The 24,878-nt window shown below is 44.4% G+C and overlaps 2 protein-coding genes across 2 annotated transcripts in view; one reads left to right on the top strand and one right to left on the bottom strand.

The window, feature by feature from the left end:
- The window catches only part of VEPH1 (ventricular zone expressed PH domain containing 1), a 295,014-nt gene that overhangs the window by 54,189 nt on the left and 215,947 nt on the right, over nt 1–24,878 (top strand). The window contains exon 4 of the mRNA XM_004704124.3: nt 7,534–7,708. Within this exon, the coding sequence (XP_004704181.1) occupies nt 7,534–7,708 (175 nt within the window). The remainder of the gene's footprint in view (nt 1–7,533; nt 7,709–24,878) is intronic.
- Nucleotides 19,410–24,878, bottom strand: part of PTX3 (pentraxin 3) — a 6,556-nt gene continuing 1,087 nt past the window's right edge. The window contains exon 3 of the mRNA XM_045297654.1: nt 19,410–20,667. Within this exon, the coding sequence (XP_045153589.1) occupies nt 20,054–20,667 (614 nt within the window). The 3' untranslated portion in view covers nt 19,410–20,053. The remainder of the gene's footprint in view (nt 20,668–24,878) is intronic.

Genomic DNA, 24,878 nt, shown 5'->3' with positions numbered 1-24,878 from the left:
CCCGCGCCTTGTCTGTGTTTCCACCACTAGGAGTGCTTCATTGTGCTTCTTCCCAATGCCAACACCTCTGGTACTCAGCAAGTTATAGAAAAGAATGTGCTGAGAGACATGGTCCTCTTGGTGGAAATTTGTACCTTTATGCAGTGAGTTGCTGTCCACGGCTAAGGGCAGAGAATAAATAAAATAAAGCTGGGCACGGCGTTCTTTGGTGGGAAGCTGTGATCATGGTGACCTACCCTCAATGTTGGGACTCTGAAGAGCCATGAAAGGGACAAGGCTGTGCCATTGAAAAGTTAAACTCGAAAAAATCTACACATAACGGGACACATGGCTGTCTATAGATGAAACCCCCAAATCCTGAATAGATGAGACTGAAAGCCCACCACTAATTAAAGGAGCTTGCATGTGACAGCATAGCGGTCCCCCCGTGTCACAGAGTAGAACTGCTCCAGGGGATTTGGGGGCTGTAATCTTGACAGAAGGCTCTCTGCCCCTATGCGGTGAGAACGCCATGTCTTAGACTGGTCATCAATAGCAAGCCACTTGAACCACCAAGGACCAGAGCACACGGGTATCTGTAAGCAGAAAGCAACTTGATGGCAATGCATTTGGTGATTTGGGAATGTCAGGCTTGGGAATATCAAAGAAGTAGGACTAAAAGATGATTATTATTGAGAAAATGCCCAACTCGATTGGTATTCTTAAACACGACATGCCTGAAGAGTGTGTTCACAAGGAGCTCATCAGCCTGAGGCTGTTATTTGGGCCCCTTGAAGCAGGACTGCTCAGGAGGAGAGGCGCTCCGGAGGAGTTGTTGGCTAAACCTCTGTGTCAGCCCAGGTGGACTAGAGAAACAAATTCAGACACTCACGTGTGTCTAAGAAAAAGCTTTTTATACAAGAGCAATTGAACATTGAGAAAACATCCCAGCCCAGTCCAGATCAAGTCCATAAGTCCAATATTAGCCCATATGTCTGATATCAATCTATAAATTCCTCTTCAGACTCATGCAACACCTGCAATGATGCTGAATACAGGATGATCATAGACCAGTGGGTGCAAAGTCTTGTGGATCCAGTGGCAGTAGAGGCATCTCAGCGCTGGCAGGGGTCTCCACGTGGTTCCTTCAGCTCCAGGACTCTAGTGTAGCTCCATGCGTCTTGTCAGCAAGCATGTCTCATAGAGAGTGAATCTGTCTCCCACCTTCAGCAAGCTACTTACCTCCTTAGTGCCTCCAAGCGAGGTCATCACCAAACGAGGTCATCAAGCTGCGCCCTGATTGACAGGCTAACCTCCACTCCTTTACTCTTAAGTCTCAAATTGATGCCAGATTATCTAACTACCGTGTTTCCCCAAAAGTAAGACATTCCCCCGAAAACAAGACCTACTTACAGTTTTGCCTCTCACTGAAATATAAGGCATCCCCCCAAAAATAAGACCTCCCCGAACATAAGGCCTCACTGATAATACCCCCCCAAGCTACCGTAACTCTGGACTCTAAACTGTAGTGGCTGCCGTGCAGCTCACTGTTGGCCGCAGCGCAGCCAGAGCAGACAGGAAGTGCGAGTAAATGTACCATAGATTATGAGTAAATGTGTCATAGATTGTTGTACAGGGAAATAATGGTAGTAACAAGAAATTCTTGATACTGTAGGATTCACAGTTTGTCTGGTTATGCTGGTTTGTGATGACAACTATTACCGTACTATATACAGGTAATAAATGTCCTTTTATGTTGTTCAACAATAAATGTGTACTGTATTCCTCTGCATGGAAAAAGAAGATATCCCCTGAAAATAAGACCTAGTGCATCTTTGGGAGCAAAAATTAATATAAGACACTGTCTTATTTTGGGGGAAACAGGGTACCACAGCATTGGATTGCTAATCTCAGGCTGGCAATTCAAACCTACCAGCGGCTCTGAGAAAGAGAGATGAGACTCTCTTCTCTCAGAAAGAGTTAAAGCCTTGGGAATTCTACACAGGAGTGTTCTGAGTTGGAATAACTTAATAACAGTGAGATCACAGAGACAGTATTCAGTTGTCGGGAAGGAGTGTTTTTAAAATCAATCTTCTCCGTGGCCTGATGAAATATCCCTTGGTATCTCCCTCAGCTCTGTGCTCATGAGTGAACATTCCGATCATCATAGCTCTCTCTGATCAAATAGCTCTCCCGCTGTCCTGGTAACAATAAGTCTTGAAAGTACACTGCACAGTGTTCAGCTGCTGACTGAAAGGTTGGTGGTTCAACCCCACCAGCCACTTCATGGGAGAGAGATGTGGTAGTCTGCTCCGGTAAATATGCACACCTGCAAAAACCCTTTGGGGCAGTTTTTGCATATCCTATGGGGTCACTGTGAGTCAGAGTCAACTCAAAACAGTGGGTTTGTTATCGGTGTGTGTTGTGTGTGCATGTGCCTCTGGATAATGTGAAAGGGAAGCCCTAAGCATGGCCTGAGCAAAGCCCTCACTGTGGGTGAGTAATTCAACAGGCTTGGCAGGCATCAGCCTGTGGGAGTCCCTTGGTGTAAGTTACCTGCCACGGACCCAAACATTTCTGTGTGGCCTGACCAAGGACAAGTTCAGGCTTCTAAAGCAGAGGGCCAGCCTCATAGCTCATCATATCAGTAATGGCTTAGTTCAGTCAGACCCAGTTAAAGTCACCAGCAAGGAGTAGATGGTCCAGACAAATGCAAAGCTTAGCATCAGAGGAGTGTGGCTCAGGCCACGTTCATGGTGAGGTGATGTTAGAAACGCTCCAAGGACAGGACCTCGTAAGTGCAACTGCTGTATCGGCACATGGTTGCCATCAAGGAATGGGGTCAGAATGTTCAACCTTCATGGTGGGCTACCAAATGCAGTTGTGAAATCCCATTTACTACATACAGTTCATGGTCCAGATGGATCCTTGAACCTGAGAAAAGGATTCGAAAGCATTAAACTCTAAGCATTTGGAGAATATTAAAAATGGGGAAAGTACAGTTGCCTCAGGTATCCCATCATATTGATTTTACCATCCCTCACTTAGTGTGAATAGAGAAGTCATCTCCCTCACACTGCCACTGCCGTATATAGCACTTTTGACTATGCTGGGCCTATGGCCTCATTGTACGTCATTGTCATTCCCAAAACCCTGGGGCAGGTATTGTACACACTTGCATATCGTATACAAGACTGTATTCATACTAACTTTCAAGTTCACTTCAAAGGATAGCTGAAATCTGGATTTGTGTTACTATATCCTCGAAGGGGCTTCAGAAATATCATGGGAAATTCCCATTTTTAAAAAATCATTTTATTGGGGGCTCGTACAACTCTTATCACAATCCATCCATCCATCCATTGTATGTCAAGCACATTTGTACATTTGTTGCCCTCATCATTCCTAAAACATTTGCTTTCTACTTGATCCTTTGGTATCAGCTCCTCATATTTTCCCCTCCCTCCCCACCCTCCTTCCCTCATGAACCCTTGATAATTTATAAATTATTATTATTTTGTCATATCTTACACTACCTGATGTCTCCCTTCACCCACCTTTCTATTGTCCGTCCCCCAGGAATGAGGTTATATGTAGCTCCTTATAGTAGGTTCCACCTTTCTACCCCACCTTCCCTCCACCCTCCCCATATTGCCACTCTCACCACTGGTCCTGAAGGGATCATCTGTCCTGGATTCCATTTCCGGTTCTTATCTGTACAAGTGTACATCTTTTTTGATACTATTTTTTTTCATGAGCTTTTTAAACCTCCCCCTATATCAGAAAAGTGCATGTATCAGAGCCTGAGGAATTCTAACCCACTAAACACAGTCTTGTAATCAGAACCTCAACCAATATAATTGAGTAATGAAAGCTAGCATATTTTCTTTTTTGGAAGTTGTTTTGATACCTTCTTATAAAGTATCTGTGTAAGTCCTTTGCTCATTTTTCTACTTGGTTGGCTAAATCTGGTTTAGAGGAATTCTTTATGTATTCTGAGTACTAGTAGTCCTTTCCTGGATAAATGTAATAACAATATCTTTTTCCTACTCTTTGGATTATTTCTTTACTTTCTGAGTGGTATCTTCCAATTGGAAGTTCCTAACTTTATACAGTTCCACTTTATAAGCTGTTTTGTTGTTGTGTTTTGTTTTCCTTTATGGTTAACCCTTCTTCAGTCTGTTTCCAAAAACCCTTTCTGTCTCAGTGGTCATTAAGACATTCAACTGCGTTTTGTTCTATATGCCTTATTATTTAGTTTTTCACATTTGGATCTGCAGCCTCTCTGGAATTGATTTTTGTTATTCCAGACATAGGAGTCTAGGTACGTTTTTTCTCCCATATGGATGTACGGTTGGCCCAACTATCCCATTGTTAAAAAACTGAAAACCAAACCCACTGCCATCGAGTCGTTTCTGACCATAGAGAACCTACCTGCCCTAGCAGAACTGTCCTCAGGTTACCTTTCTCCCAACCAGCACCTGACCTAGCGCTTAGCACCCTGCTGCTTACCCCATGGCTCCAGCAGCGTTTCATTGACCGTTGTTTAGGGAGCAAGATTTTGCTCCAAGGCCCTATGTATCAATGACAGTTTTCCCTCATGTCTTTGCTTTGTCTTTATTGCATGGTTCAAAGTATTCTACAGGTTAATACGGAAGGTGGAATTCTGCATATCTTTCCGTCTTGAGCCTGCTCTTTAAAGTACGGGGAACAGTTAAAGAAGGAAGCTCCTGGCTTTACGTTGTGTCAGTAATGATACCGTCTCAACTACTATGACAAAGACCGAAATGTAGCAGTGGGTTACATATCACAGAATTTTATGTGTCTGTCATATAAAAATTCGAGAATAAATAATTCGGGGCTGATATGCTGCCCTATAGTATCTTGTTTCTTTTTCATCTTCTGTGTTACTCAGCACATGGTTTGAAACCCATGGTTAATGACAGCGGTTCTCCACCTTCCTAAGGCCATGACCCTTTAATACAGTTCCTCATGTGGTGGTGACCCCCAACCATAACATTATTTTCGTTGCTACTTCATAACTGTAATTTTGCTACTGTTATGAATCATCTGATATGCAGGATGTATTTTCATTGTTACAAATTGAACATAATTAAAGCTTAGTGACTAATCACAAAAACAATATATAATTATATATTGCGAAATATGTATTTCTAATGACAAATAAATGAAATTTTTTTTGAAGCATGGTGTAGCATGGGGAACAATCTTTGTGCTGGGCACTCCTATGTGGGCATGTCTGCATGTGGGTGGATCGGCCTGGAGACAGATAGAGGAGCGGCGTCTCAGTTCCTAAGACCATCAAAAATATGTGTTTTCTGATGGTCTTAGGCGATCCCTGTGAAAGGGTCATTTGACCTCCAAAGGGGTGGCAACCCACAGGTTGAGAACTGCTGGTCTATGTGATGGGTTGGCGACCTGCGGTTCACCAATCATATGTGGCTCTTTCGGTACGTACATGTGGCTCTGAATTAAAATTAAAGATGAAAATAAAACTATCCCAATTCCATTGCCAGCGGTGATTTCATTTGTTTGTAAACATATACTTAGGGCTCTTGAATTTTTTTTTAAATTGTTGTGAGGGACAGGATGGGCGCTTATGCCACAAAAATTTGCTGACCCAGATCTAAGATGACTGTTCCAAACTTTGGTACCAAATCCGAATTCCAACGGGCAGCACACAAGGAAGAGCAGGAGAAGGGCAAGCCCTACATGGTCACGGTAACCAGGACACTGAGCACATTACTTCTGGCCACCTTCAATCGCAAAGAAGACTGGAGCTCAGGTCATATCCCAGACAAAACTGAAGAAGTCAATAAAGGGAGAGGCAAACCTTCACTGGTGGACAGCTGCTAATTTCGACCATAATATTTGTTTCTCCATTCTAGGTTTGTCATCAGTGGTCTCAGTTTTATACAGGCAAACCTGTACTTGGACTGCCTTAAATCTAGACATCTGTTCTGAGGACGTGAACCTCTTTGCAAGAATGTTTGTGGTACCATGAACCTCTCGGTATCGCAGAAAGCATTCCTGTGCCAGATGCTTGATTTCACGGCTTCCTGGGGCCCTACTTTATAATCTCACAGACCATTTGACCTGGAAAGGATGACAATCATCACGTGTATCGGTGACAAAACTGAGACCCAGCCAGGGTAGACATTTTCATGATTCCCTAGCAAAAGGATGAGATTAGAATCCAGGGGTCCTCCTTTTTCCGTCCAATGCTCTTCCCACCCCATTATGTTCCTGATGCAACTGGGCAGCCGAATTGTCTTCGTCATTGGCTTTCAATTTGGCAGATGTCTGTAGAACATCTGCTATGGACCCTGAAGTCTGGAGACACCTATGGGTGGGAAAATAAGCACTCTTCAAGACTGTCACCAGCATGCCCCCTGTGGACTTCTCTGGTCCCTTTCCTCACCCCCAGTCCTCCTTGCCCACACAGACAGAGCTCCCACAAAACGAAGTGATTTACAGTCTCACAACTGCAGCTCTCACCACGGTCCCTTCCTCCCGTCTTTCTCTTCCCCACACCTGCTCATCCATTAGGGTTCAGCTAAAACATCACTTGCAAGTCCATGATATGCCATGTGTGTTCATCTGGGTACATTAGAGAAACCGACCCACAGAAAGCCATATGTATAAGAGAGCGTTTTATATAAAGGGTAATGTTCAGCAAGAAAACATCCCAACTCAGTGCTGCCCAAGCCACAAGTCCAACATTAGCCCATATGTCTGATACCAATCCACTAAGTCCTCCTCCATCTCACAATACACACACTATGACACTGACTGCAGGAGGAAAGCCAAATCAGTGAACGTGTAAGCATCTCAGCGCTGGTCTCCACATGGGTGCTCCAGCGCCCAGGGCTGCATCGGGGTAGGTCCATGTGGCTTCTCCTCAGAGATGTCTTGCAGGAAGTGAGCCTTGCCAGCTGAAGCAGGGAACTGGCTAAGGTAGCTGCACCCTGGTCCGACCATCAGAAAGCAAGAGACCCTAGAACTAGAAAGGCGAGGCTCACCGAGCCATTTATCTCTCTGCCCTTCAATTAACCCTACATGTGTTTATCGGCCAGGTTGGCACAATGAACTTTATCTCACCATGACTGGATTATGTGCTCCTTCTTCACTCTCTTAACAATTCTACACTTCGCCTCTCAAAGGCCTCAGCAGAACTACCTGGCTAATTGCCTGTTTGCCGTTAGGTCTCCCGAACAAGACCACGGGTTCCCCAGTGCAATGTAAAGAGGGCTCAAGCCAAACCCGTCATCGCCGCCCATTCCCTTGTGACTCAGAGCCACGCTGCAGCACTGAGGAGAACTGCTGGACGTCTTTCTGCTGCAGAGCAGGGCCTTTCAATTGGCAGTTAAGGGTTGTACCCACCATGCTCCCAAGGCTCCTGGAGAGGAGGGCAGAGCCAAGACTTCACAACTGTACCTGAGGAATTGGGCTCAATTGATATTTGGGAGATGGGTGAACAAATGAGTGACTAATGAGTCATTTATTATTTGTTCCTTCTTTCTATTTTTGCAGAATTATAACCGCCCTCCTGTGATGACATTGGCCATCCCCATTGCGGTGAAATTTCTGCACAGAGGCACCAAGGAACTGCGCAGGGACATGTCTAACTACCTATCCCTGGCTGCAATCACCAAGGCGGATCTCCTAGCTGGTCACACGGAGGCTATCGTGCAGAGCATCCTCCAAGGTACAGCGTGAAAGCTGAGCTCATGGGCATGTTTGGGGAGAGGTCTGAAGGAGTTTTATGAGGCTTCTGGCTGGTGGAAAGCGGGTCCTGAAGGAATGAGAACCACGTTAAATGTGGCGCCGTGTCACTAACTGGCTTGTGGACAAGCGTAAGGTTACATGTGTTGGCGTTTCTTCACCTAGCGAGTAGACTCAATAATGATGTCAGCGAGTTCTAAGCTTCCTTTCCGGGTAATGGAAACAGCATGCTCAGTTGAGAGCCACCAAGTCAGAGGTGTGTGTCCACCCAGAGGCACCGTGGAAGAAAGGCCTGGTGATCTACTTCTGAAAGATCCATTTAAAAAGGGACCTGTCAAGTTGATTCTGACTCCCAGGGGCCCCATCAAGCAGAGTCAAATGGCCCCGTCAGGTTGCCAACACTGTGTATCTCTGTGGAAACAGGCTGCCACGTCTTTCTCCCCACGAGTGATTGAACTGCTGACCTTTTGGTTAGCAGCCAGCGCTTAACCACAGTACCCTCCTCTGAAGCCACAGTTGTTCAAAGGTAGTCCTCCTCTCACACACCTGGGGCCTCTTGCGTGAGTCTGAAATCAACTCACTAGCAATTGAGAGGCGTGCCATGGGGCGGCGGTGGGTGCCGGTAAGTGGGTGGGGGGAGGGAGAATCTTCTTTTCAACTCTGCATTTCTCAATCCAGACAACAGTGTTTTTCATTCTCCTAGACACCTTGTCCAGGTGGCACTGTAGTTTAGGTATTGGGCTCTAACTACAAGGTCAGTGGTTCAAGCCTACTGGCTGCTCCAAAGAAACTGTACATAAAGATTGGTGGTTTTAGAAACCGTCTATAGGGTCACGAAGATTCTGACCCTGAGTCAGGATCAGCTTGATGGCAGTGGGTTTGGGGTTTTTTGGTTTGGTTTAGGCACTTGTCCAACCAGTGACTGGGACGAACCTGTCTGAGAGCACACAGTGGAGGGTGTCCCCACTACTCTTGGTGGCAGAGGCAAAACACCTTCCTTTGCTTTCCAAAAGCAAAAAAACCCAGACATGCCTTTTTTGGGTTAAAATGTGCCTGAGAACATGTGAAGATTTTTAAGATGAGGACATAATTGGGACTGACCTAGAAGTTTGTTAAAGGCTATTATAAAAATTTAAATGAGCGCACATTTGAATGAAAAAACGATAAGGTTAAACACTCACAATGTTCTCCTTGCCTCATGTCTTCTCGTTGTGGTGTCAGTTCTATTGGAAGCCAAGTTTCTTGGATTTGGGGCCAGCCAGAAGTATTATGTGGCATGCACTTGGTATCCACAGTCTTTAGGAATCTGTAAAGTGCAGGAGATCCTTGAGTCTCTGGGCCCACCGTTTGCTGGCTCAGCCCCTCAACATGCTCAAATGAGCATTCACCTCTGAAAAGCGCTCCGGACCGAGCATTTCAGAGTGGCCAAGGGGGTCCCACGTGTGTCTCCCTCCCATCATGTCCAGACCAGTCCATCAGCCCATGCTGCCCTCCTCGCCACACTTCCTGGCTCAGCCGGGCTTCACGGGGCCACCTCTCCCACCCACCATGAGCACACTCTGTGGCAGCCTGGGGCCAGGTGGGGAGAACACCTATCTTTCTCCGTGGGGTGTCCCTTGCAGAAAGTCCTAGTGTTACTCTGTCTATGCTGTGGTACCCGAAATCACACAAGTGGGTGGCTAACAAGTGGAGATTTCGTTTCTGACCATGAAAGCAGCTAGAAGACCAGGGACAGACTCTCTGTGGGTCAGCCCTGGAGGAAAGCCCTCATCTCTTCTGAACTGTCGCTTCTGGGCAATCTAATATGTCTTGACGTTTCTTGTCTCCCATCTCCGCTTCTCTTGCTCATTTGCTTAGTGTCTTTTCCATCTCGAGAGTGATGAAGACACTGGCTATTCTAATCCTGTTTAGTTGCCAGAACTAAGACAACCCATCCTCAAGGGAGGGTAGAACCACACACATCGAAGGTAGGACTTAAATCACATATTTTGAGGGGGACCTAATTCAACCCATAACAAGTACCCCGAGTAGTGTGGTGGGACCCCTAGTGTGTTACTGAGCTTGTAGGAGCACAGGTTGTTCCATTTTACCTAAAATATTTCTCCTCACAGGGCTCAACAGTCCACCCAGAAGTCTGAACTAGGTACAAATTATTCCTCAAATTCTCACAATGCCTACTGCCTTTCCAGAGCTCATCTTTTGTACCTAAATCAAACTCTTTGCACCAGATTTCTTCCTAAGGAGGAAATCTCAGCTCAGCGATGCCCAGATTTCCAACCTGTCACCCATGGTCAGCCAGATCTCCCTAGACATGTCTGAGTCCCAGCTGTCGTTAGGGAACTATACGCCTCAACTGTCTGCCTCTCTAAATATCTGTATCCATAATAGTGCCAGTTATTCTTCATATCTCATTTGGCTGCCGAATGGAATTGCTTATTTCACTTTTTACTAGACATCCAGAAAGCCAATTAGACTTTTTTCACCCCTGTAACCACATTTTTGGAACAGATTTTAATGGTTACAAACCTTTATTGAAAGTACCATGAACTGCGAAAAGCGTAAGAACAAACCTGTCTTGGAAGAAGTACGGCCAGAATGCTCCTTAGAGGCAAGGATGGCGAGACTGTGTCTCACATACTTTGGACATGTTGTGGAGAGACAGGCCCTGTAGCGGACATCATGCGGGGACAGTCGAGTGGCAGCGAGAGAGAGGAAAGCTGTCAAGGAGCTGGACTGATATGGTGGCGGCAAGAATCAGCTTGAGTACAACCATGGTTATGAGGATGGAAGAGGCGCGGGCAGTGTTGCATTCTGTTGGACCTACGGTCACTATGAGTCAGAACTGAGTGGATGGCACCCACCCAAACATACCACAAAGCAAACACACATGTAAAAATCCTGACAATTACACTTGCAAGTGAGTGCTTCGTGAAGAAATAGATTTCGATTGTTTCTTTGCAAGCAGCCAAGAACTTAGCTCATCTATTTGTGTTGTTTCAAATGTTCTTTCAATGACAAAGAAATCTTTTGAAACACAAAAGGCACTTTCTGAAATACACAAATGATTTGATATATTCAATCTGGCAGTATGAAGATGACCATAAAATGAATGGTAATTTGACCTATGAAAGAGGAACGCCGTATATTTTTAAATTTACATTTTTAGTGCTGGTGCACTTGTAAGACCCATTATCACTCTGAACTGCCCCCTCAAACTTTAAGCTACTAAGCAGAAAGCAATCTTGCCTGAGTGCTGAATTTGCTTGAGTACTAAGCTTTCTGTGCTACAAATTTTTGTCCTTTGTCCTACATCCCTTGCAAAACAGCTTGAGGAATAATCATTGAGGATTTTATCACCCACTCCCTCCCCCTATACATTTTCTCTTTGACATACTGTATTTTAATATTTATCCCCCAATTTTTTCTATCTATATCCCAAACACTGATGAATTACAATTAATTGATTTGATCTAAGTTGCAAGACTGGATTGATCAAGTCATAGACTCCTCGATTGGGACGTTAAATATAATTTACCTCAAGCGTTCCTTCAAGAATTGGTCATCGAATTGATGATAGCAATCATAATGATAACAACCACAGCTGTTATTCTTGCTGCTGTTGAGTGCTATCCAGTCAACTTCCAACTCACTGGGCCCTCGGGTGATGGCGTAGAACCACCCTGTGTAGTTTTTCTGGTTTTGGCTGTAATATTTTCAGGCAAAGATTTCCAACTCTTGCAGACCAAGGTGTATAACTTTGACTTTATTCCACGTGAGGTTAGAGACGATCTCAAAACCAGATTTGACAAACTGAACACTGGAGACCAGAATAGTTGTTGAATGACGGCATCGAGGACACACCATACATGATAAAACCAAACGGTCCTTAAAGATGCAAGAAAGAAAAGAGCAAACGTACATCAGAAGAGACTCTGAAAACTGTGTTTGTTTGAAAGGAAATTGAAGAAATTATGAAGTAAAGAACTAAACAGAAGATCTCAGAGGGCGGTTTGAGAAGTCAAAACAACAGGTTGTAATGAAATGTACAAAGCCCCAGAGTTAGAAAACCCAAACAGAAGAACATGGTTGGCATTTTTAATCTAAAGAAAAAGGTGAAGCCTCTAGTTACACATATTAACAGATCTGAGTCCTTGCGAATGGACGTGATGCAGTGAGCTTAGCTTCTGGGCTTATGGGAAAGAGAGCAAAAGACCCTTGGTGGCACAGTGGATTCAGTTTTGAGATGCTAACTGAAAGGACAGGAGTTCAAATCCACCGTTCACAGCTTGGGAGAAAGATGAGACTGTCTGATCCTGTTAAAGATTTTCCAAAAGAGAGTCCTAGCGTGTTCCATAAGATCTCCGTGAGGCAGAAACAACTCAGCAGCGGTGGATTTGGTACACTCTGACTCATAGCAGCTCTAAAGGAGAGAGGTAGAATTTTTCTTTCGGCCTTTTGAGACTACAAATCAGTATGAGAACACACAGCCTCGTCTTTGTCCCCTGGAATGTCCAGACTTATGCTTAGCAGCCCAATTGCTAGACCCACTGTGTTCCAAACCCAACCCAACACCACCGAGGTAATTCTGACTCCTGCCAATCCTGGACAGTGTTTCTGAGGCTGTAAATCTTTACGGGAACAGAGAGCCTCATGGAGAGCCTGGTGGGTTTAGTCCGCTGACTTTTCAGTGCTTATCCAACAGCGCTCCAAAGACACTAAACTCATTGCTGTTGAGTCAAAGCTGATTGACAGGGACCCTAGAGAACATAGTAGAACTACCCTGGTGTGTTTCTGAGGCGGTAACTTTGTAGGGGAGTAGAAAGCCACAGCTTTCTCCTATAGAGCATCCGGTGGCTTTGAACTGCTGACCTCACAGGCCAATGAATAAGTACTATGCCACCAGGGCTCCATCAGCACTGGACAGGTATGAATTGGGGTGAAAGGAAGGCAATAAATAAGAGGGAGATCAATATAATATCACTTCAACAAAGGAAGACACTGAGAATGGCCCAAGAATTACATTAATTCTCTTACATACACAATTCTGCAATATCAATAATAACAAGCAATTAGCTGCCAGTGGCTATATGCAAGATGAACTGGGATGGCTAAGCCAATGGGAACATGTACAAGTATGCCAACAATATTTCTAACTATGTATTCGTTATGTGCTATACATGTTTCCATGTACGATTAAAACAAACAGTGGGCACAGCGATGAAACTTCTTAGCCATAACTAAATGCCTTGAGAGAATGCCCCACTGGGCTTGGGGTTTGGTACCACAGTTTGGGGGGACAGTTAACAAAGCAATTAACAATATTTTCCCCTTATTATAACTTTTATTCAGCATTTTGCTGGAAGTCTTAGTCAGAACTATTAAACAACAAAAAGAACTCGTAGGAATCCAGATTGTCAAAGAAGAAATGAAACTCTCTATTTACGGATGATATGAGTCTGTATGTAAAAATCCCCAAGGACTCAACAATTTGTTGGAAACTGTCAAATATTTGGCAATGTGGCAGGATACAAAACTAACAACAAGAACAAAATCTATCAGATTCCTGTATACAAATGAGAGCTCAGAAAAAGAACTCAAGAAGCAATATGAATTACACCTGACTTCTCAACCTATTCCAGAGCCACAGTCTTTCAAATAACCTGGGATTTGGAGGACCTTCAAATGATGAAAAGATCCAGTATTCCTACATAAGTGACCAAAACAGCTTACTCAATGGGGAGACTGCTCGCCATGCCCTCGGAACTCAAGTCACCGGTGTTTTCCTGGTCGTCATTGATCCGGGAGGCTGGCCCCGTCCCGTGCAGAGCTTCAATCCTGAGAAGAAGCACAGCCTTCGACAGAGCCACAAGGAAGCAACTGAAGACGCCTCAGTGGCATGTGGAACGTGACGCTGTCAGCAGCCTCAGGCAAAACTATGAGAAGATACATTTAAACGAAATTACAAGCTTTTCAGATTTCTCTTTGTCCAAAAAACCCAGTGGATGGTTTGCAAGAAACCCAGGTGACTGAGATACCGAAACAGACCATCGGGTTGGCTTTGCAAGGTGAAGATGTGCTTGGAGCTGCCAAAACTGGATCTGGCCAGACTGGCTTTGCTTGTTCCAGTGCCGGAAGCTTGCTATCATCCGCAGTGGACTACAGCAGATGGGTTGGGGGTCCTGATAATATCACCTGGCCGGTTTTTTCAATGCATGGATGAAACTGTAGGTGTTCATGCTACCAAATGCCAGACGTTAGTTCCTGAGCTGTACAAATGGCCACTCTGCTTGGGTGTAGCGTCCCCATGATGGCAGGGGAAACGCAGCAACCGGTACATGTTTAGCTGCTAAACGTTAGACTCATCCAGTGGCTTTGAGGGAGAAAGAACCGGTGATTTGTTCCTGTAAAGGTGACGGCCTAGCAAATCCTCTGTCTCATGGGGTCGCCAGGAGTCAAAACGCACAGCACCTTGCAACTTGACTTCTCCTGTGTCCACGTCAGCAATTAACAACAGTATCAGAGACCCCTAAAATGAAAGTATTTCCAAATATTATAAGTGGTAAGACTTATCGACATTTTGATTTGAACCCTGCAGTGCAAAACGTACCACTGCTATCAAAACTGAAGCTGGAAGCCTCTCCCTCTACATTCCCCAAGTAGTGAAATATGCCACTCATTAAAATGTCCCAGACATGGTGTTCTGACACAAGTCATGGGAGGACCTCCTTGGGTCTGAAACTTCAGAAAACCAAGGGAAAGAAAGTGTAAAATTGTCTCAGCAAGAGTCCAAATTCCTTTCTGACGTATTGGCAACCGGCTGGAAAAGACTGTCTAGTGAATTATGATAAATGCACCTTACTTCAGAGAGACAAAATTCAAACTACTGACTTGTGAATTGCCTCAGTAATCTGGGGATCTAGAAAACTGACCTTTGTTTTATTGGGTTTTATAGAATACATCCCTTTATGGATTGAATATTGTATTTAATTAATGTTGTAACACAACAGCGTAGGTGGAGCAGTTGTCCTTTGCCCAATGCCCGGCTCGCAGTGCCTCCCTGGTTGCTCTGATTCTTCCCACCATCAGTGTCAAGGCCACACTTAGCGCCTTCTCTGACTGAGCCTTGCTCTGTGCCAGATCCATATCAAAATATTGGAGGCAGATCCATAAGTAACTCGAGTTTCATTATCCCTGGAGAGACCATTAGCCACTAATGATCCATAATACAATTCCTCGTAACAGAAAGGTCTTTACATTCATCCTATTGCAACTTGTTTTGCTTTTCACATTTAGATCTTTGTTCCACTTGGACTTAATCCATGTATGGAGTAAGCTAGGCCAGCATCCCGGAGCCATCTAAATAACTCATTACTCAAATATTCCAGGATAAGGGCTCCGCAACAACCCTTTAAAATATAGTTGACCAGAATGTACTTAAACAGTGAGACAGGAATGCAGTGGTGCAAACACTGACCTCAAATACAAATCAAGAAATCCAGGCCCATCTGGGAACAGAATCGCTCACCAACTGGGATCTGGTGCAAGTGGGATTTGCACCTCCTTGACTTCACCAGCAGATGTTGCTGTGACGCAGAAGAAGTAAACATGCCCACCTTGGAAAGGAATCCTCAATTCATTTGTTTCTTTTTGCTGTTGTCTCTTGCTTACACTCCTATATGCTTCTCCGCCGGGAACTGCCTGGGAAACCATTTAATAACGATTTTATTTCAAACACTCAATCCTGCTATCCTTAATCTCTCAGCTAACAAAGGCCGTCATGTAGTTGAGACAACTCCCTGGTGGGCCGGTGTCCTGGAGGTAGAACGAGAAGGGCAAGCTTTCCTCTGCACACCCCGTTGAAAACCCTCCGGAGCCAGTCGCATGCTGCGTTTTCCAGTTCATGGGATTCAGGAGTCTGTCAGCGAATATACACAATTGCTTGGACCAAGTTTTAACATGACGGCATTTCGTGAAGTGACGAAAAGCCCATTTTGAACATATTTGGCCATAGTAAACTTCTCTAAGGAGAGCTCTGCCACGTGGGATTTCACAAAAAACAGGATAAAACTTGATTGTAATGTTCCTCTTTTTGCGAGGCCAGTGCTTTCTTAAAATCCAGTTAGCTAACTAATTGTAAATGGTAAGCTCTAGATCTATGCTTAGTAGTTAAATAATCTGAGGGTGTTTGGGGGAAATTAATACTTAAGAACCAATTTATGCCAAAACAGTATAGATAAGGAATGTAGTTATCAGCTCTGTTTTGTTCGTATGTTGCTACGGCAAAAGTTATTCTGTACACGTACATACTGATAGAGGGGGTCAAAAGACTAGCCTGCTGTTAATCAAATGCAGGAAATGCGAATGACATAGTTTGGGGTCTAGTATGTTTAGACTTAGATGGCTAAAATCCAAACTGTAGCAGCCCCCTCTTGTAAAATTTTAATTCAGCAAGTTTGGGCAAACAAAACCTCTGGGCAAGCAAGGCCATTTAGATAAGACAGGAACCTAAGCAATGCCTCCTTTTCTTTGTGAACGGTGCGTCCTTTGCCCCATTGCTGAAGTCCTCTGTTCATTGTAACAAACATTGCTCTTGCTCCATCATAAATAAATAAATAACCTTTGCCATGGACCCCATTCCTACTCATAGACACTCTCTAGGACAGGCTAGAACTGCCTCTGTGAATTTCAGAGATTGTGACCTTTTACTGTATTAGCCTCATCTTTCTCCCACAGAGTGGGAGGTTTATGAACAGGTGGTTTATGAACAGGTGATCTTGCGGCTAGCGCACAGCCACTGTACCACCGGGCACCTCAGCTTGCCACACAGTTAGAGCATATGACTTGCTTGCTTTTCATGGAATCTTTGAAGCAGTTTAGGGAGGTGTCAAACCCCACTGTTTCTTTCTGTCAAGACTTTGCAGTAATAAACTTAGAATTCTTAGAATCAACCCGGTCTCTGTTGTTGGCTAATACAGTGGCAGGCATCCCAGTCCTTACTGGCTACAGCAATACTAAAATGATAAGGTATCTCAGTGTGCTTAAGACTGAGGAGTTTTCTAGAAGCTAACATTGAACTTTCAGAGTCCAGGCAGTTGCAGGCAGGCCAGGGCAGTTGGTCACCTTAGCATGCACTTTGATAAATAAATGCATATATAACATGTATTAAACTATAGTATATATTACACATATTTACTTGTTATCCCTTCCTAGGTAGAAGCCCTGGTGGTGTAGTGGGTATCCATTGGGCTACAATTTACATGGTCGGCAGTTCGAAACCACCAGCAGCTCCTGGGGGGGAAGACTAGGCTTTCTGCTTCAGTAAACAATTACAGCCTCAGAAACCCCAAGGTGGTACCTAATGAGTCAGAATTGACTCAATGGTAGTGAGTGTGTTTGGGTAATAAATGGAAGCATCCTTCACAATTATTTTACCTCAAGAAATATTCCAGTGAATGAAACGGCTTGCCAATCAACAAGCAAGCATTCTGATGGGCTTTTTGGGTTTAAGATGTTTAATCTTGGTTTTAAGGAACCCTGGTGGCATGGTGTGTTATGCATTGAGCCCCTTACCGTCAAGGTCAGCAGTTTAACCTCACCAGCAGCTCTGCGGGAGAAAGATGAGGTTACCTGCTCCAAGATGTACAGCCTCAGACACCCAAAGGCGCATCTCTCCTCTGTCCGTTAGGACCAATGTGAATCAGCTGATTGGATGGCTTTGGGTTTGGATTTTGGCTTTGTTATCTTGGTTTTATACATTTTGTACTCCCCCTTTTATTCACACTTATGAATTCTAAAATGCATTAAAGTATTACTGATTAGTTAAAAACAAACAAACAAAGCCCACCAACCAATTTCCTGAAAGTGTGTGAAACGTATTTTCTGAATATAAGCTACTAGTTCTTCAAGATAACACTGTGCATGATATTATTCAATTTAAAAAGAAGTTCCTGGAGGAGGATTAGAAAGTCAATCAAAAGGAAATTAAAGTCCCTGAGAGTGCATTACTCTCACATGTGAAAGAAGTTCAAGGCCAGGCAGCCTTGGCTGGTGGGGAATTTCCCAATCATTAGAGACCCATGTTTCTTCTATACTGTGCTGAATCCCATGGCCTAAAGCAAATGCTCAAATTCCAGCCTCAGGTACCACATTCCAAACAGTCAGAGGAGGAAGGGAAAGAGCAGCTCATTCCCCGAGAATCACATGCAACGTTTCAGCATTGGTCAGAACTTGACTCCAAGTGGCCATGTGTGTTGCCGCAATGGGAGCTCTGTTGCTTAGGGGAAAAGAGGAAATGCAATGCCAGGGAAGAATTACACGTTCTTGGAAGACACACTGATTTAATGCTGTTGCAGATGAAATTTCTACTTTTGCAAGCCTGCGGGGTTACTTTATATCCCTCAATTTGTTTCTTCTTTGCCCGTGACAAGTACTTACTAAAGACAGTGATTTTACATGTAACTCCGTCAATGGGAGTTTGCATGTAACTTGGCCTGTATCATCCTGGGTCTCTTGAATAGATCGAATTCATCTTGAAGCGTGTGGAAAAGAATTGAAAGCATGCCGAACTCTGAACTCTATCTAGAGTGGCGTCCAGTCGAGAGTTCAAGTCCCATAGGCAGTGAATGAGGACTGGGATGTTGTCCCTGCAGCCTAGAGTTTGGTCTCTTGGTTTCATACATTTCTTAGTTCCCTTCCTACTGACACTAAAAATTCTAAAACTCATTAAGTACCACTGAAGAAAAACAAGAAAAACCACCACCCCAAAAACTCCTCCTAGTTCCTGAGCGTATGAAATGTATTTTTTGAATGTACACCTAGAAGCCCAGAGCCTCCAAGAGTTTGACACCCACCAGCCTGTGTGCATGGCTCTTTCACGAGGGATACAGCTGTGCCCCGGGCCGGGGCATTCTCGAACATTCTTAGATCCATGGGATGTTACTGGCTGAATCCAACTTTCATTGGCCAGAGAGACAGAGTATAAATAAGTAACTTTATCTAAGGACATTCAGCTAGTTTCAGAACGCGGCTAGTTTCAGCTGGCGCTACTGGGGTCCTATAGAACAAGCAGTCTCCAGGCCTCACGCCAAGGACATGAACTGGGGTCACTCAGACTACATTGAAGCAGATACCTCACGATGGGGCTTCAACCATATTCCCCACTGACATTCAGAAAAAGGTTGTGATGTCGCCTTAGAACACTTCTGAACCTTCAGGACACTAGTTCTCCCATGGGCAATGTAAGGGGTGTGGCTTCTGCCTCCCAGGCCTCCCCACCTCTTCATGAGCTAAGAGAACAGGTGCGGTGGTTTCTTTTCCACTTCCTTAGATATCCCCCAGGAGCTAGACTAAGCCATTGTGGGCTGGCTGGCATCTTAGGTCTGGTGAACACTAGTTACTCCTGTCCCGTTATTTTTTTCATGAGCTCTGTAAGCTCAAAGAATCATCAAACTGAAAGAGACCTAGAGATGATTAGCTCCTCAATTCCTTGCTTTCTCAGTTGAGAAAACTCAAACCCTGAGAGGTGAACTGACTTAACCAAGAGCATAGTTCTTGCTTATGAATGCAAGGGAGTCGAGGTTTAAGACAAGTTTAGAGTTTATCTCTAAGGGTATTCACTATAACTGTTTACATCATAGAGTAATCTCTGAAAATGCTTATTTTAGACTAAAAAAGCACCAATCTTCTCCAAAAGGTCACCTACGTTTATAATTAGACAACGTGAACTAGTTTTATAAAACATTTTATTTACAGTTGAGCTTTACAAAAATAGTCTTAATAAAATTAATACAAAAACCCTTTTACAATATAACTTATCCAACTATCTCCTCCAGGAAAGCAAGACTCGATTATAATATGTAAACTACATTTATGTTTGGTAGGTCACAGTATAGTATAAATATGTCTTCATTACTTTTTTAAGAATAAGGTACTTACCAATAACAGTGAATAATGAACAACAAATGCAATTTTCTTCTTCTAATATAAAATTCATCTCTGGCTTAAACAAAATTAACCAAAGCAAATTAAAACCACCGCCCTTCTGCCCCACTGCGGTCCTTGTGAATTAGCTGAGAGTGTGTCTGACAGAGACAGCATTCATCCGAAAGCACCCTGGCACGAAGTGTAGTAACAATATCCCCAAAGCCTTCTCCCAAATCTCCCCTCCAACCGTTCATTCAGTATGTTGCCAAGATAAATAAAGATCTTTCCAACTCTCGCCTTCATTAGTCTCAAGGGTTCTTATTATGCATTGAGGTCTTTAGGCTTTCCCAACTGGCATACATTTAGAACATCCAGTTTCCCTCTTTGGCTTCGAGTGTCACAACCCTTACAACACATACTGAGCTCCTCCGTGTGGCTGGATCTCTGTGACACCCCACCCAACGACATTTCCCCTGATGTGACAAGCCTCCGCTCCTCCAGCCTCTCTGATCTCGTCGTGGCTGAGAACGCGATCCCAGACATTGAAGCCAGTGAGTCTTCCAGCAAAGGCTAAAGTTTCATCAAAGCCACCGCCCACACAGCAGCCATTCTTCTCTTGGCCTATCTGCAGGATTCCCCCCTCAGGAACAACATGCCCTTGGGCCATCTTCACAGTGGTAGCTGCCAGTTCTCCGTTGACCCACAAGGATGCGCGCCCTATCGCTGAATTCCAGGTGCCGCACAGGTGGGTCCACCTTCCCAGGGAAATCACGGTATCAGCAACCAGTTTGTTCTGCTCTCCACCCACTACGAGCACCACGGACTGGCGGCCAAGGTACAGCTGGATCTCATATGGGTTCCACTTTGTGCCATAGGAAAACAGGATGGTTTTGTTTAAAACATCGGTGGCTTTGACCCACAGGCACGAGCTGAAAGACTCGAGCTTCACGGGTGTCACTGGATGCACGCTTCCAAAAATCTTCTTGGACCGCATGGGGAATAAAATCGCGGTTTCACAACCTAGAGTAAAAATAAAATAAGAATACGAGTGAAAAGATAAATGCATTCGGAAATTGTTCTGGCTTTTAGGAGTTTTAGTGCCAGCATCTTAAGGAATGCAACTGGGAATCCCATGCAGTAGCTTGGAGACGCCTCCCGTGTAATCTCCTGAAAGGAGACCAGAAGCAGGCAGGCAACTTTTAAAAGCATCCCCACAGAGAAGGTGTGCAGGAGAGGAAAACAGTCCAGACTCACAGAGGAAGGAGAAACATATTTTAACCCTTTTTCCTTACCCAATTGGCCTATTTTCTTACTGTTTCTCTCTCTCTTTCGTTATTTTTGCTTGTTTTAATGCTCATTACTAAGTCAGCCAACTCCAGGCAATGGTAGTACAATTTCTCAGACTGACGACCCATCTCCTTCTCTTTGCCGTCCCCAAGCTTCCTGAGTAACCAGGTTCTGTCTAGCTGGACTCAGAATCATAGTGACCGAGCGGAGTGTTGCTCCTAAAGGTGTTCAGTGACTGATGCTGGCCTTTCCTCCGCGGGACCTTGGAGTGAACTCACACCTCCAACCTTTCTATTTGCACCCCCCAGGAACTTACTCCCCTACCATAAGCAACCTAGTAGAGTCCATAGACCAAGGTCACCTCATTGAGCCATTGTCCCCAGGCAATCTTTTAAAAACAAAACTCTAGAACAGTCATCTTGTCGCTGAATCTAATTTGAATATATCACCCATTATCAAATCTTTGTGAACCTCAAAACCTATACAACAAACTACCTTTGAAAGGCAATGGTAGTGATGATGGGTACTTATTGTGTGTCCGGTACAGTTCTAATCACTTTGCATGTTATTTTAATCTTCACACCAACTATAAGTGGGAGTCTTATTGGGCCCATTTTGCAAATTAGAAAGCCAAGACACATCAGGCTAAAGAATTTGTTCATGGTTACATAACTGGTAAAGGGACAAGACGAGAGTTTAAATGTGAGCGGTCTCACTGCAGAGGCCAGGCCTTTAACTTGAGCATCAGGCTGCCTTTTCATAGAAAATTTGGCCTGAAGAGCTGGAGTTTCATTTGCTTTGCAACTAGTTTGCACCGCTTCTGACAATCCCCAGAATCTCTCTAAGCTTTAGTGCCATATATAAAAGACCCTTCTATTCTGTTTCTAGTGTTCTCCAAGTCTGCAAGCCACAAGTATGCAGCTCTCAAAAAGAGCTCCAGAAATGGAGGATATCCTTAAAACGTTTCATGGTTTACACATGCTTCTAAATCAAGGTGAAGAACATCAGGCCTGTGGGCCATATAAGGCCCACAAAAGCATCCACACCAGCTAACATCACAGGCCTCCCCAAAGAGAAGCAGTTCCAGCAGTCACATTAGGGCTGGGTTCATTCAGTGCTCGATCAGTATGACCAGTGAATGGTGTTATAAATATTCAAAAGGCCCTTGGGAGAAAAAAGGTCCCCCAACCCTGTTCTAAATACCATTTGAATACTGGTAAAAAGGCTTTGGGTAAATTTTTCCAAGGGATCCAGTGGGGAATGTGTTTCCAGTAAAAAGGGTGTTTAGGTAGAGGAGACTTTTCAAACTTGGACCTGGGGGCTCAGGAATCTCCTCACCTCTGTCCATCTCTAAGCCATATGGCTAGTCAGGGAGCTGCAGACACTGAGTAAAGACCTTTTCCATTGTCTCTGAGAAATGGCGGTGCTCAAAACCTTTAACTTTTGTATGGTAATCTCACATAGGAAAACCCAGATAAATAATAATTTTAAAAAATAGGTCTGGGAATTCACTTTCCAAGAAAGAGCCCTGGTGGTGCAGTGGTTAAGCGCGCAGTAGATAATTCAGTGGACAGTGGGTCAAACCTACCAGCTGCTTCATGGAAGAAAAACATGGCAGCCTGCCACTCGAAAGACTTACAGCCATGGCAACAGTTCTAGTCCATCCTATGGAATCTCTGTGAGCCGGAAACTACTAGACGGAAATGGGTTTTAACTGTATAGCCACCTAAAAACTTGCCATGAATGTTTGCAAAGCAAACTCCTAGAGCATTTAAAGACAAAAGATGGGCAGAAGTTGCAGGAACCAAACAGCCATGTTAAAGTATGATAAACTATGTTAGACCTCAGCATGTGGCTCAGGACAATGCTCTGTCCGGAAAAAAAGAAAGATCTGACACTCCTCCTTCAGGAATCGCCGAGGAAAATACTGAGATTCAGAAAATCACATGATAACTACAATCCTAACACGCAAAAACTTCCCGTCATCGTTTGGTAATAACGCTTCACAAAGTAATTCTAATGTTGGAGGCTTTTTAAAAATTATTTTTAACAAGCCATTGTTTTGTTGTGTTTCAAATAAAATTGCTCCATTTTCTCTAGCTTAATTAACTAAATCAAATCAAGCTGATGGAACAAAAGATCACCCAATCCACAGGCATTTGAGGCGTTCTCTGAACATCAAGCAGCCCAGCAGAAGGTGCCTGCTGCAATCTACTGCACTGGTTTCTTGTTTAAATCAGCTCTCAGGGTTGTACGCCAGACCTTCCTGATTGCATCTCTCCAGGTTTCAGGGCCTATAAGGACTTCATGGAGTGAAAGTGCATGTTACCAATTGTTTTGTTTTGATTATCTTATGCCTTTCTTTTGGGGGGCCAGTGATTAAAGCTATGGATACTTGTTTAAACCATCAGAAACTCTCTCATCCGGTGACTTTTTAAATAGGTTTTTCTGATTATATTAAGACCAAACAAAATTAAAACCAGCGTCTTAAAAGGCTAACAGAATGCTTAGGAAACCCTTAAGAGCCAAGCTGGCAGATGACCGGGAGGAGATATCAAATCATGTGACTGAAAACTATTGGCTATCAGAAGCAGTAGTGAACATTTTATAACTCAAAAGTACTTCTTTCTCTGCTCTAAGCCGTTTGCAGAGACAAAGATGAAAATTAGGGTAATTCCTCAGGGATTCTGATGTGCGGCATGCACGATGATTTTTCACATTTGCAAACACAAGAGATTTCATTCCATTAAAATAGCCACATAATATGTCTCCTATCACTTATATTGAGAGTTAGCCTATATGTGATTTTATGCGCACCCCCGCCCCCACTGATTCCTGCTTAATATTTTACAAAATCTGTCCTGTGCTGATTTTTTGGAAGTCCCCAAGAAGTTAGGAAAGATGAATATTCTGGCAATAGTGTCTGTAATTTTAAAGGAAACATACTGTTACACATGCTTATAATCCTCCCCTCAACCTCCATCCAATAACAGTTGCTTTAACAAAAACAGGAAAGGGCAGTGTTGCTTAGGAGTTTCTGAGATTCTCAAAAAGAAAAAAAGTCTAAGCTCTATTTTTCCTACTTAGGGCACTGATGTTCTAGTAAAGCCCCTCCCCCCCAAAATGATTCCCACATAGTCTCTTAGAAATGTTTACTCAAAAAGGCCTGAATCTGATTTCCCCCCCTCCTTTTAACCATATTTTAAATGCATTACTTCGGGAGGCTCTATTCATTTGGAGATTCATAGGCTTTGACAAGTTACATCTGGTTTGAACCGACTCTCTCCCTGAGCCCCTGAGGTGGAGCAGGGTCTCCACTACCAACTGGCTCTTACATGTGACCTATTCCCCTTGAATTCCTCGACCACCCGTCGTCTATCCCAAGCGCACACCCTCAGACCTCCACTTCAATCTCTAATTCCAGACTCGGGGACTGGCGACGCCCCTCAGGAATTCCCCCTGACCCGGCAGGGGATCAGATTCCACCGCCCCTTCCCGCCTGCAGGCGGGGCTGGCCCGGGAGTTGGAAACCATCCTGAAAGTTGGTCTGGGCCTTGAAATAGCTCGGGAACCAGAGAAGCCCTGAAGGGGAAGGCAGACTAAAATTAGGAGAAGTGGAAATCTCTAACGGAGGACAGCGGGGCGGTGGGGGGGTGTCATGGTTTACCACCGGCCAATAGAACTCCTGCCATGCCAAGTGAGATCCAGTATCGGGGGCCCTATTTCCAGAATGAGCTGGTAACTTCCAGAGCCATCCTTTGGTTCGTCAAGGCGAGGGGCATACTTTGAACAGCGAATTTGCCCCTCTTGGATGGTGTGCCTGGGTTCTGCACGTGCAGAAACACACGGCTGGGTGCGCCTTTCGCCTACTCCGCCCCACCCAGCATGTTCCCAACTTGGCCTCCCCCAAGGTGCGCGCGGCCCCCGGCGCCCGCACAGCCTGC

This window comes from Echinops telfairi, unplaced genomic scaffold, assembly GCF_000313985.2.
Source record: "Echinops telfairi isolate 266 unplaced genomic scaffold, ASM31398v2 ScPeMD7_7420;HRSCAF=8458, whole genome shotgun sequence".
Classification (NCBI taxonomy): domain Eukaryota; kingdom Metazoa; phylum Chordata; class Mammalia; order Afrosoricida; family Tenrecidae; genus Echinops; species Echinops telfairi.
The sequence above is the reverse complement of the archived record's forward strand: the minus strand, read 5'-3'. Positions and strand labels throughout refer to the sequence as shown.